At 43.8% G+C, this 13,533-nt stretch overlaps 1 protein-coding gene and 1 pseudogene across 3 annotated transcripts in view; one reads left to right on the top strand and one right to left on the bottom strand.

The window, feature by feature from the left end:
• CTNND2 (catenin delta 2) overlaps nt 1–12,174 on the bottom strand; it is a 751,200-nt gene extending 739,026 nt beyond the window's left edge. For 2 of the 3 annotated variants that reach the window (XM_036225697.1, XM_016163669.2), the window contains exon 1: nt 11,238–11,807. In XM_036225697.1, the coding sequence (XP_036081590.1) occupies nt 11,238–11,289 (52 nt within the window). In that variant the 5' untranslated portion in view covers nt 11,290–11,807. Of the gene's footprint in view, nt 1–11,237; nt 11,808–11,979 lie in introns of those variants that run through there. The other variant, XM_036225698.1, reaches the window with a different exon arrangement.
• On the top strand, nt 526–644 carry LOC118607368 (annotated as a pseudogene).
• Nucleotides 12,175–13,533: the final 1,359 nt, after the last annotated feature.

The raw sequence follows: 13,533 nt of genomic DNA, 5'->3' as shown, positions 1-13,533 counted from the left end.
ATATAAAAACTATGCAGCAGAAAAACTGAAATTATTCCTACAGACTATAGGCAGCTATTTAACACAAAGCATGGGCATACATACAAACACACACACATAATACATACGTACATACATACATTGAAAACGGAGAAGGTACAAAAACAAAATGGAATTTTCCCTCCTGGTGAACAAAGCAATTCAGCCTAAAAAGAACGAAGGAGGAGGAAAGGCATTGGGTACCACACATAGCTGTGTAAACATAAAGGGCATTGACAGAAACTATAAAAATAGCTGAGTTCAAGAGCATCTTCTTTGAGTCAGAACTGAAAAGCTCATCCAGCCACCAAATCCTGGACCCGCCACTTCTCACTTAGCTAGAATAATGCATAACTGCGAGGAACAGCATGTATATTTAAACCCAGGTGAATATCAGCTAAAGAGCTTTGGAAAATAACCGAGCATGACAAAAGTTACTGTTGGCTCAAAAAAATCTGTTAGGCTGCCTTCAAAACTCTGACCCTCACTCTGAAAAGATAAAATATGGTCTACGGCCATGCCACCCTGAACAAGCCCAATCCTACCTGATCTTGGAAGCTAAGAAGGGTCGGGCCTGGTTCGTACGTGGATGGGAGACCACCTAAGAAGACCAGGCGCTGTAGGCATAAAAACTAAAAAATAAGGGATTATAAGCTGACAAGGTCCTTGCGATCTGTGAGGTCAACCAAGGGTTGCCTCACCAAAAAAAAAAAAAAAAAAAAAAGCAAAAAGAAAAGATAAAATATTAGACAGCACTCACGACAACTAAGATGCTATGGAACTCGAAGGAATAACTTCGTTTATATTTCCTCCCACGCCCTGTTCAGCTCCAGACGGCACTTTCTCAGGCTGTTACCCTGTTCTCCTACCTGTGGCTCTGTGTCACATGCCACCCTGTAGGTATAACTGTGCTGCTGTAAAACGCATGAGCTGTCAGGCCCCAGCAAGAAGCCACATACGCTCATGCTCTTACGCTGTGTAAATGTGAAGTATCTGTGTTCAGTACGGAAAGAGCATGAGTCCCAGCCGCACTGAATGCATTCTCACAGAACCGACATGGAGGAGAAGGGGAGGAATTTCAGAGATGTGATGGGAAATACAGCTGCATGGCCACCTGAGTTTGAAATCCTAGTCTGAAAAGGATAGAACTATCTACCTTCCAACTAGGGGAAATGGCTAAACCACTCAGAGCGGGACAGATTATCTGGCTCTGGAGTAGCATGTGGCTTGATGCTACTTACGACTTATCACTTCTTTAGAACTTATATTCAGCCCAGTTTACTAACAGAATGGATCGATCGATGAACAACCAACCAGCCCAGTAAAAAGGTTCTATTGCGAAACAAATCCAAGCTACTTTTTTCTTCTTGTTTAAAATATACACACTTTTTACCAGGTGTTAACCCAAACCCCGCCCCCTCTATCAGAGTTTACCAAACTCAGTCTTCTGTGCCCACGGTCTATATTGGCAGAGGAGAAAGGGAGGTCACCCATCACCCACGCAAGTGTCAATTTCTCCCAGCCATCTTTGCACCCCTGTCCTCTCACGCTCTACTTCTTTCTAGGGTACACATGTGTAAGCTAAGACCACCCCATGAATCCGCTCAACTGCCGAAACAAGAAATATGGACACACTATGCAATTTCTCACATAACCCACCATCAGCTGCAGAAAGATGACTTGAGATTTATGATGCAAAAGGATCCAAAACCGCTCTAGGTGGAGAGCAAAACCATGATTAGCATCTCCTCTTGAGGGCCTAAAACTTTGCTCATCACTAAGAAACAAACTCAGTAAGGGATATTAACTGCCCTTCTGTACTTCCTTCAAAAGTTCTGAGACTAGGAAATAAGTTTTTTTTCATGACTTACACATGATTTCTTCCTATTGGCAGGCTACAGTAAGAGTGATAAGATTTCTCTGAAATTCCGTTCAAAGTATTTAAGGAAATATGCTCAAAAAATGGAAGCCAGCTATGGTTCACACTTCTAAAACTGTTCTGATAAAGCCTTCCAGGCGCCAGACTCGGCAGCTCACCAGCAGAGAAAATAATATTCTGGGGACATTTGTACAGACTTCAATCTCTGAGGAACAATAGGGCTTCATTCTACTCGCCTTTTAAGCAGCGAAAATCTGGAAAAGGGGGAGGAAAAAAAAAAGAGTGAGAGGGAACTTTTTGAGCCAATTTGGTAGGACAAGACTTTTGAGGTGGTATAAAGAAAAAACAGGGATTGCTTCCACTGCTGGATAGACAAGAACTCCTCCCTTAGGCAACACCCGATGGCATATTTCACAACCAGATACATTTACAACCATATTAGCAATGGAGACCAGAGATTCTGTTTTACAGACAAGAAAATCTTTGACTCCAACTCTCTCTCACACACACATACACACACACACACACACATGCTCTCTCTGAACCACATTCCAAGGAATATATGTTATACTTAAATGCTTGCCATGATTATGCGTCCCAAAGCATTTTCATATGAATTATCATATCACATTTACACACACAAAAAAATTGTGAATTCTGATCCCAGTGAACTAAAGACAAAACAGGCGTAGATGCGAGGCCACGAGGCAAGCCGGTACCAACCATTACTGGGGCCCCAAAACACGGAACCCTAACCCCACCTCCCCTCCAGAGCGCCGCAGCTCCCCAAACCCAAAACGAGCCAAAAGCAAACAAACCTTAGTTCCCAAACCACTTTCGACAATGAAAACAGAAGCGCGCATATAGCTCACAATGACCGTTGCCCATGTCAATTACTGTCCCAGGATTTTAGGATGGATGATAAAAAATTAAAAATACAACAAACACACGCAAACATTACCGAACAACAAACGAGCAGGACACACAGACACTCGTGGACATGGCCTATGAATAGTGGTTGCCAGAAGGTAGAGGGGAGTGGGGGAGGGGGCTGGATGGGGTGACAGAAAGAAATCTGACTATGGGAGATGAACACACAATGCAATACACATGTCTTACTGCTGAACTGTACACCCGAAACACTGGATTTCATTAACCAATGTCGCCATAATAAATAAGTAAATAAATAGATAGACAGACAGACAGACAGACAAGACAGACAAACAGATAGATAAAACAGACATTGCCAATATGGGCTGGAAGTGGGGAGAAGCATGGTCTTCTGTGGTCTGTGTATATATCATATACCTAATATGTACCTGTGCATATGATACAGAGAATCACACATTTGCTTGCGAATGGCATCCTGACTTACTCTTCCCAATGAACTTGAAAAACGCAAGGAGAGTACGGCATTAACGAAGGCCACGCGATGAAGTGATTACAGCACACACAAAGAGCTCCCACCCGTGAGCCCCAGGCTGTCACAAACACCTGGCCTTTCGCACAGAGGCCCCTGAGCCCGTGCAGGTGTGTCATTATGCTTCATGTGGGGAAACCAAAGGCCAGAGTTAGAGGGAAAGATATGTCGTCTTGATCATGTAACAGTGCAAACGGCTAAGGTGCTTGAGGTTCGTTAACATATCAGGTTCTCTGCTGTGTATTTTCGGTCTATAGTCTCTTAATCTGCTCTCAAAACCACCCAAAGACACAGGAATCATTCCTCCCGTCTGTCGACAATGACATTCAGTAGTAACTTACTACTCGTTAAAAAAAAAAAAAAGGAAAATTGAGATATGAGCTCAGTTTGAGTGCAACGATAGAGCTGGTCCCTCTGCTCCTCTGCTGTACTTAGTCCTGAGACACACAAAATCGGGAAGCGAGAGAATGCTCCCTTGAAGAAGGACCCCCTTCGGAAAAGAGTACACACCTAAGCACAAGCTTTAGAACTATGCTTTAAAAATAAGAATGGAATGAGGAATCAACTGATAAAACATGGCAAAGGCTAATGTGACTTCTATAGATAAACAACACACATCAATAGCGAGGCAGACAAACCCGCTGAGAGGTGTGAAGAGAATTCATGAAAGAATGAGGAGTGCATCATAAACTTTCGTAATATTTAACCTCAGTCACAGTCAAGGAGAAGCAAATTAAATCACAGGAAAATACAATTTTCTCCATATCTAATTAAAATTTGTCTTTTTTTTTTTATTAATTGTAACACCCAGTGCTGTCAAATTCACGTGGGATCAGGCACGTTCCCGCCTTGCTAAAAGAAATATAAACTATGTAACCTTTCTGAAGGACAATTTGACAAGCTATATCAACGGCCTTGAAAATATCAACTTCTAGGAATTAATCTAGAGAAAATAGCCTGATGGAAATTAGTTAGCTTTAATTGCAGCATCATATATATACACGGCCAAAAAATGAAAATGCCATCAACCTCAAAAAATAGCAAGTTATTTAAGTAAATGGTGTTACATAAAGGTAAGAAAAACAGACACTAAAAATGAATACCAATTAAAAGCCCCCTTATATGTTAAAAAGTAACAAAACAGAATATGAGAAATCTTCTAAATTAAAAATGTGTATGGGTTAGCATTTCTGCTAAAAATAGAGTCGCTTTTGGTGCGTGTGTTCATGCATGAACTTTAGTTTCTTTTTATCATTTCTATATTTTTAAATTTTTAATAAGCACACTTTACTTCTAAAAAGAAAAATATATATTTTTTGAAAAAAGAATATTTCACTAATATGTTGTCGAGTTCTCAAGAAGACACTGACTTCCTAAATCTATTCGATACATCTTAAATTTAAAAATAGAAAATGGAGGTACTGAGCAGATTAAAATGTGTGTAACATACACTCCAGGAAGAACGAAACCTGTTACATTCATACCGCAACAAATATAAAACATTCTATTCAAAAATTTAAAGGCAATTTTTTCCTGTGTAGTGATGTAGCATATATCAAACTATGATCTATCTGAGGGAAAGATAATATATAAAGACCAAAATATCTGAAGCCCTGCCAAAATGCTATGCTCTTGTGTTTGTGTAGGTGTGTGGGAGGGTGTATGTTCTGGGCACCATATTCAATATAGGTTTTTGCCTTGACATTCTTCTTGACCTCAGTACCACGAATACTTCTCATATAATTGACTTTTCTTTGAAAGGATGACTTACAGCGGCGTAAAACTCCTTTGGATAGAGGTGCTATAATATATCCTGTGCACCTACTATGGGCTTCACCCGATTTTCCCCAACACAACTCAAGCAAGACAGTCTCGCCACAGGCTAGGAGCCCCAGACTTCCTGTACCACTCCTCATGATTTCTACTGTCTCTGAAACTGACCACATGATGCCCACTGCGTCTACATGCCTTTCTGAGCATCGTCCCACCTCCTTGCCCAGCGACTCTAGGAAAACATGCTCGGCTCCAGTGAGGGCTGCATAAGGGAGTGAGGCCTGTATAAGAGAGGAGAGACTGATTTTCGGCTTTTATATTTGGGAGATTTGGTTTGCTGCCAAAGAAGTTGCTCTTCCTGGAAATTAAATTATTCTGTGTTACTAAAGGTAATAACGGCTATGTTACTCCAAGTTTGAAAGACCAAATAAAATATTTGAGAGAGAAGAGTAAAATGTATTTTAAGAAGTGAGCTTTTTTTAGGTTGAGCAGTCATGCTCAGAGTCAAATAAAACATTATGTCTATCTGGAAATTCAATTTTTTTCTTCCTTATTGACGGTGTCCATGATTGCTATTAAAAGTTAAAATGTTAAATGATAGCCAAACTCTAATTATCTACACTGAGGTATAAAATGTTATGGATAAAAGCTAGCATAGATCATCATTTATATATGGCTTGGGAAGTCAGATTTTGACTCTGTCCTTTTTATGCCCAATTCTCACTACTTCCAAAGCCATCCAATTACTGACAGTCAAAATCTAACATGAGGAGTAGGAGAGAAACACAGAGTGAATTATTTTAAAGTTGGCAATACATAACTCAGCTGAATTTCATGGACCATACTCTCTATAAATCAGCCAGGGCATTAGACAACCCCCTGATAATCCCTGATATAGTGTCAAAATACCATGAAATATTTAAAGAGCTCAAGTACTAAGCAAAATACTGTGAAAGCTACTATATCCAGAATTCACAACCAGAATTCTTTATAAACCATGTCAAAGAGGAACACTTCTTCTCTACTTCTGATACTTCCTTCCAGGTGAAGGGAACTCAATTAATGCAACACTTCTGGCCTCTCTCTAGCCCTTCACCTTCCCCGACTCTGAAGAAGAAAGGAAGCAGATTGGCTTGCTCCTCCTCCTTCCTCTGGAGATCTCCCTGCCTGTGGAGGGCAAGGCTTGGGATCTAGGGCTCAGAGGCAGTTCTGTCCCTGTAGGGAGGGAGGAGTGAGGGCAGGGCGGGGCAAGGTCCTGGGATTTTATCTGACATCACACCAAGCTAGAGCTAATGAAAACTGATATTTCACCTACAGTGGCCACTGCTTTATATTTTTTTCTTCCAATATCCCAACTTTTTCAGAAGCTGGAAGGGTTGGTAGAAGTGATATTTACTGGGATGCTTAAAGACACTAACAATCTACATCTCCACACATTTTATGAATTAAACGTATATACATAACTTTCTGAGATTCATGTTGTCGCACATTTAAATGAGAAAATATTACAATACGTATTATAAGCTTACGAAGAGGCTCCTAAACCAAAAGAATGAATTATATAAAAGCTGTATATCAAATGCATTTTTCTTAATACATATATAGTATTGAATTTCTAAGGACAGTTGTAATAATTACATTAAGCAAAAAATATTAATGGGAAAATTCCAACCCTTACCTATGCAGGATAAATGTATTTACTAATTTTAATGATAGAATTAATGATTCTCATCATCTAATGCTATAAATTAAACATTTCACTTACTAATACATTCCGTATCATTCAAAACGTGTAGAAATTTTGACACTTACATTTATTTTACCAAACATAATTGGCTCACCTGCCTCTTTCATCCAAAAACCAGGAAGGTCTTTTATTATAACATTTATTTTACTCTGGTAACTCATAATTGGCAGTTCCCACAACACATAAATTTTAATATTAATAACCATATTTATTGTCAAAATGTTTTTCAGTTGAAGATAAATTAGTCTCCTGTTACACAGGTCACATTCTGTAACAAATTCTAACATATATCCAAGTGTTATTGTCATAAAAATCGTACTGCAGAACAGAGTTCCACCTTGCAGGAGTTGGGCTAAATCAAACACAGAGGAGATGGCACTTCAAAGAAACCACCAAGAGTACAATGACAAGTAAAAATGATTATGTATTTTTCAAAAGATACCAATGCGCACACATTTTTACTTTTTTCGAAAACTTGATTCTAATAGGAGATGCGGCAGACGGGGGTTGGGGGAGCGTGGTGGGTATTCTCGCTATGTGATGAATTTAGCTGTTTAAAGTTTCTTTTCTTTGTCACGATGATACTATGATGAGATTCATGCTCTGTAATTCAAAACAGAGCAGATGCTTAACATGTGACCTCTCCAAGAGTGATGTTTATTAAAATGTCTATCAGATTCTTTGTACAATGTTAATCTTTTTAGAAAATTTAATCTTAATCAGGTAACAATATGATGCTTTTAAGAGTATCAAAGTTCTGCCATTTCTATTAGATTAGAATTTTTTTTTTTAATAACAGTGCTGAAAGACACAATTTACTTCTCTGTTAGCTTAAATATTACATATTTTAAAACATAAAGGACTGTTATGTTACAGAGTAGAAAAACTGATATATTTTATATACGAATAATAAATATTACCATAGGGGTAGGATGAGAATATATCCATTTAATAGTCTTTGTCAGGGTACCCTATATATCATATTTTTATAATACATAAATGAAGCTTATTATCCATCTTAATATAGAGATAAATATGTCTTGTGTTTCTAGAAATGTTTACAATTTACATGCCACTTATGTACTTTCTTTATCCCAAAACCGATTTGTAGAGATATTGTCATACTGTACCCATTTTACAGCTGAAAAATACTATGCTAAAATCTGAATCACCTAAATTGCCAAGGAATAAGCCAAGAAGAGACAGAGCTAGGATCCAACCAAAACTAGGACTCTCGCCATGTCTACGCACCTATCTGAAATAGAATCCAAAACGGCATTGCATACATACCTATATGTATAAAAATATATGCATATATACATATATGTGTGTATATATATATATAATTTATTTATTGTTGGGCAAAGCTTAACATTTTCTCCAGAAATATATTTGTGATCTAAAATGACAATTAATGGAATAAGTTTCCAGATATGAAATTCCTTTTATGTATAACTTTCCAGGACTGTCGCAAGGGGATACAAGTGAATAGTTGTCTACGATGGAAAGCTTCTGGGAAGTACAATTTTACTTATTTAGTCATTATTCCCAATTTGTCAAAAACTAATTGATACAGAGTATAACTTCAATACTCTAATAAAGTTAAAACATGTCCTACAAATCAATTAACCATGATACGGAGCTTGAAATGACACTTCACTGCTATGTGATCAAAAGATAAACAACTGGAGGTGTCATAACTGCACATTTTTGTTATGAGTCTTAATGTTTTTAATGGACTAAAGGCGCAGTGTGATAAAATACTTCTGTGGGTTTCCTGGGTTGGAGGTACTGTTTGTGAGTATAATTGGATTCATTAAACCCAACAAGGCAGTTTATTTCATCAGTAGGCTAGATTGGCAGACGATGTGAAAGAAACTATTTATCTATGGCATCCTTAATATTTTACATTAATATAAAAAGCTGTTGCTTTGGCATATAATCAGATAAACTTGACGCCAGCAACAAGTATCATGAACTATTCCCAAATTAACTATTCACACGCATCCACATAACACTCACCACAAAGCCATCATAAAACTGAGGCCCTGAGGACACACTCGGAAGATGGATTACAAAAACCATCATGGAAGCCAACTGAAGAATTTGGCTTGCAAGTGTATTTCTGACTTGCCAATCTGCCAGGAAAGAACCATTGTACCAAATCTTCCACAGAAGTACTGGATTTAAAAACGTTTTCTCTCAGTATTTGTTCATCCTCTCAATTACAATATTCAGGTTTAAGTACTCTCGGCTATGTGGCATCTTTTAAAAATAAAAATCTTTATTTCAAAACCTGAAACTTTAAGGAAAAGTGATACTAGCATCACCAATTTTCTACTGAAGAAGTGAAAATGATGTTCACACAGAAAAACAACCATAAACAGGTGTCCCTCTCTTCTGTGGATAATTATGAGAAAAAGGAGAAAAAAAGAATACTTTTGACAAAGGTCCCTATTTTAGTTCAATTGGCTTTTTGCAACCAGCTGTATTGATCCATACGAGGTACACCTGACATCATGGACAAATTGCAATAAATTAATTTAAATGTTAACTTTACTGTTTGTTTGTTTTTTTCATGACAACCTCATTAAATTACTCTGAACTCTCCACCAATTCCACATCAACGCACATCATATAAAAGAGAACTTGGATAAAGCGTAACGGTAACTAGCAATTTCGATGGCATTTTCAGGAAGAACACTGCACATTCAATTACATGTCAGAAGTAATGCTGTATTTGAGAATCCAGTTACTTCATTTTTAATTTTAAAGGTCACTATAAAAGTGATATTATCCTCAGAAATTATTTAACAAAACTATAAATTGCATTCTCCAACTAATATCATTTGAATTCCATTTTTCTGTCTGATGAACCATTTTACTGGGAGAAAGAATTGGTCTGTATTCTATTGTGAAAGACATGAAGTTGATGGAAATACTGTAATTTGACAGTGCATGACTTTTATTAGCAACAATGAAAACAGGGACTTCTATAATGATTAGGTTACACGACTAAGCAAACATACAGCAAATTAAATAACCCCTTCCACAAGACTGACAATTCTATTACAGCCACAACTTCGTGTACTTACTACAATTGCCATTCAATCAGGTACTATCATTTTCAACCCACAACATAACATAAAACTCACATGTACGTGTAGTTTTCCCCATGCCTCTCAGCTGCTCTCTGCTGCGCACATAGGTACAGGACAATATCGACTAAGCCCTGTAGAACTGTGCTTAAAACTGAAACCGCAGACTTAAGAGGAAAATATACATACACTTCACATACTGCTTGTTTTTAAAAATATATATATATTAAAACAATGCAACGAGCACAACAGTGTGTTCTAAGGGCTCTCGAAAAGTTCTCTGAATGTGAACAAGGTGAAACTAAAGCAATATTGGTTAAAAAGAAAAAAAAAAAACTAATCACGGGACCTATATGGACCCTCCCAGTCTTTCTGCAACCCTGAGACTTGTTAGCTGCCTAATTACAGTCCTCCCAAATTTCAACATCTGACTCCAAATGTAACCATCTTCAATTCAAGCGCTGAGATCCTGTAACCCACAGAACAGTAAGGATGCTACTAAACATTTTCCCCAAAAACAGTGAAAATGGATTCTGCATATGGCAAAGAGAATTCGCAGCGGTTTCAAGCCTCTAGTCCATATGTGAGGATGCTCGCCCTACCTGTCACACTTCTCGTTAGAGCGAGCCCCCAGAATCAGGCGCGGCTTCGTCCCTGCAATTCCATATGAGTCATATCAGAGACTTCATGGGGTTTTCGAAGCGGCGCAGCTCCAAAGCCTTTTAATCCTGTAGGTGGATTACTAACAGCAAAGAGATGGACCCAACTGCCATCAGTAGCTCCTGATATAGGATGCACATGATGAGGTAACTCGGGGAGTTTCAGCACCCCCTATTTCCACAGTAGTCCTCGCAGAAAATTCACAGCGTTTTAAATATCGGTCACAGTTCCTAAAAGTGAAAAATCTATGCGTGTCAGGCCCAATACTATGTTTATAACATATCCCTTTTCTAAACCACTGACTTGATAACATTAGGCATGCATGTTAATAACACCTTTCAGAGCCCAAGCAAATCAGATCGGTTCAGCTGAAGCACATAAGGGGGTTGGGGGGACACCCTGGAACTACGACCTGCCCTTTCCTCTCTTCCCACACCCCTGACCCCCACGTTTACAGCGAAACACAACTTTCGGCATTTGGGAAGTAACTGTCCTTTGTGGGAACCACACACAACACACACCCCAACAATCCCTACGACTACCACACAGACCGGGGAGGCGGCACCGCGTCTCTAACGACTTAATTCTCAACACAGTGGCTCCAACCAGCTGAGTAGCAATCGATGGAAACGCATCACACACCAGAACAGGAAGACGGCGGGCAGAAAAGAAGAGCGCCTCTTCCTTCGGCCATGCATCGGCGACCCCGCGAATACCGTCTCCCGCTCTCCAAAGCTGGGTGTCAGGCGGCGCTCTCCAGAGCCTCGCTGCCTATTGTCAGGACGCAGAAGCCCCCGAAACCTGTGAATCGAGCTGAAAACGCTCGCTCTGAAACCGCTAAATATAGACCAAAGGGGCTGCGAGTCTGGCAAGCAGCGGGAGGCTGAAGACACGGCCATGGACGCATATGACTAAGTATTTCCATCTCGTTCTAGCCAAACATCGTAATGACATTGAACATAAGGGCAAAAGACTGGAGGGAAGTCCTCCCCACCCCCACCCCGTCTCCTCCGGTATATGAGGGACGTCATAAACGCCGCGGGTATGTTCTGGAGGGCGGCGGGGAGCAGGCTTGTTGGTGTTGCCCTATATAACCCTGCCCCGGGGGAGACGGGTGGCAGGGAGGGGGAGCACGCGGAGGAGCCGCTTGGCAACCGCTCCAAGGGAGGCGCTGACCCGGGGCCCCCTTCCAGGCAGAGCCGCCTCCCGAAAGCGGACCCGGCGCGGTCGCGGTCCTCCCCCGGCTGGCAGGACCACGCAGCGGTCGCCGCCACCAGCCCCCCACCCCCTCCGCCAGCACCTCCGCCCCCGGCGGCGAGGCGCAGGAGGAGGGCGAGCGCGGGGAGGGCGCGCCTGGCCCCGGAGCCCCGCGCAGGCGACTCACCCAACGGCGCGGCGCCCGGCTGCGTCCTCGCGAACATGCACCCGCCGCCGGCGACAGCTCCTCGGTCCGGGGAAAGGCGAGCGCGCCGCCGCCCGGCTTCAGGGCAAGGTCCTGACCTTGCCCAACTGCAGCATCTTCCGCTTTTGTTGCCTGAGCGCGGCGGCGGGACGAGCGATGCCGGCGGGGCGCAGGGGCGAGCGCCGCGGGGGAGAGGCGGCTCCCGACGCGAGTGCGCGGCGCCCGGCCCGGCGGCCGCTCAGCGCGCGCCGAGCGCAGCGCCCCCTGCCCGGCTGCCCCGGCTGCGCGGGCTCCGCGGGCGCGGCGCTGCTCCGGGCTGCGCCGCGCTGCGCCGGGCTCTGGGCTCCGGCCGCCGCCGCCTCTGCGGCCGGCACAGCCGGGAGAGCCGTCGCCGCCGCGCCCGCCGCTCCGCTCGGCCGGCTGCTGCCGCGGGCGCGAGCCTGGGGCCGCCGCGGCGCCCGGCGCCGAGCGCTCCCGTGCTGCGCCCCGCGCGCGGCCCGCGCCACCTGTGCCGCCGCCGCCGCCGCCGCCGAGGGCGAGGCTCCTCCCGCGGCGCGCGGCAGCCTCAGCCTCCACCTATGCCTCGGCGGCCGGCTCGGGCGCCCGGCGAGTGAGCAGGCGTCCGCCCCGCCGCCCGAACCTGCCCTGGGCGCCGAGCATGCCCAGTGCCGCCGCCGGAGCGCGGCGCCTCGCCGTGCGCACTCCACTTCTGGTTTTCGCGGCAGCAGCAGCAGCGGCGGCGGCGGCGGCGGCGGCGGCGGCGGAGGAGAGGGGAGGAGGCCGCGGGGCGGGAGAGGGCCGAGCATCCTTGAGAACGCGCGCCCTAGCCCTGAGAGGCGTGGATGCTCGGGAACGGGGCGAGAGCTGCCAGGGACCGGGGGAGGGCCTGGGACCCCGGACTGACCGGGTCCCAAAGGGCCGGGTCCTTCACTCACGTGCAGGATGCCGACAGTTAATTGTGGACGGGCAGCCGTCAGCCCGCAGACAATGGGGCAAGGGCGGAGGGGGGTCTAGAAGAGCTCGTGTGCGCATTGGGGGCGAGGGGCACGCCGAATGGGCCCGCCGCTGCGTGCAGGCGGATGCTCTCAGACCCTGTGGTTCTAGAGCAGGGGACCGTCTTTCTCACACAACACGTCCAGTCTCCACAGTCACCTCCACTGCTCAGATTAAACACGCTCTTCCTGGACGGAGAGACTTTCTCTTTAAACAAAATCCCTATGGTTTTGAACCTGGATGGATGTAAACGTCCTACAAGGAAGACCCTCGTAGGGTCTTCTGGAACTGGGATCGATGGCAGGGATAAGTCCTCCTCCTCATCTCTGCGTGCCCCTCTTCCTTCCTCACCCTTCCGCACCTCTTCCTCCTCTCCCAGGCTAAAATGGACACCCTCACCTGGTCCTTTCCCGTAGCCTTCCTGTGCAGCCTGCACTGTCCTCTCCATCTTCACATTGGTTTTCTCTTCCGCCCCGTGGTTTGACAGCTCACTGACTCCATCGGGACGTCTCTGTGCCTCTCTTACTATGAAATACAGCGAGT

This window comes from Rousettus aegyptiacus, unplaced genomic scaffold (genome assembly GCF_014176215.1).
Source record: "Rousettus aegyptiacus isolate mRouAeg1 unplaced genomic scaffold, mRouAeg1.p scaffold_m13_p_8, whole genome shotgun sequence".
Lineage (NCBI taxonomy): Eukaryota > Metazoa > Chordata > Mammalia > Chiroptera > Pteropodidae > Rousettus > Rousettus aegyptiacus.
The sequence above is the reverse complement of the archived record's forward strand: the minus strand, read 5'-3'. Positions and strand labels throughout refer to the sequence as shown.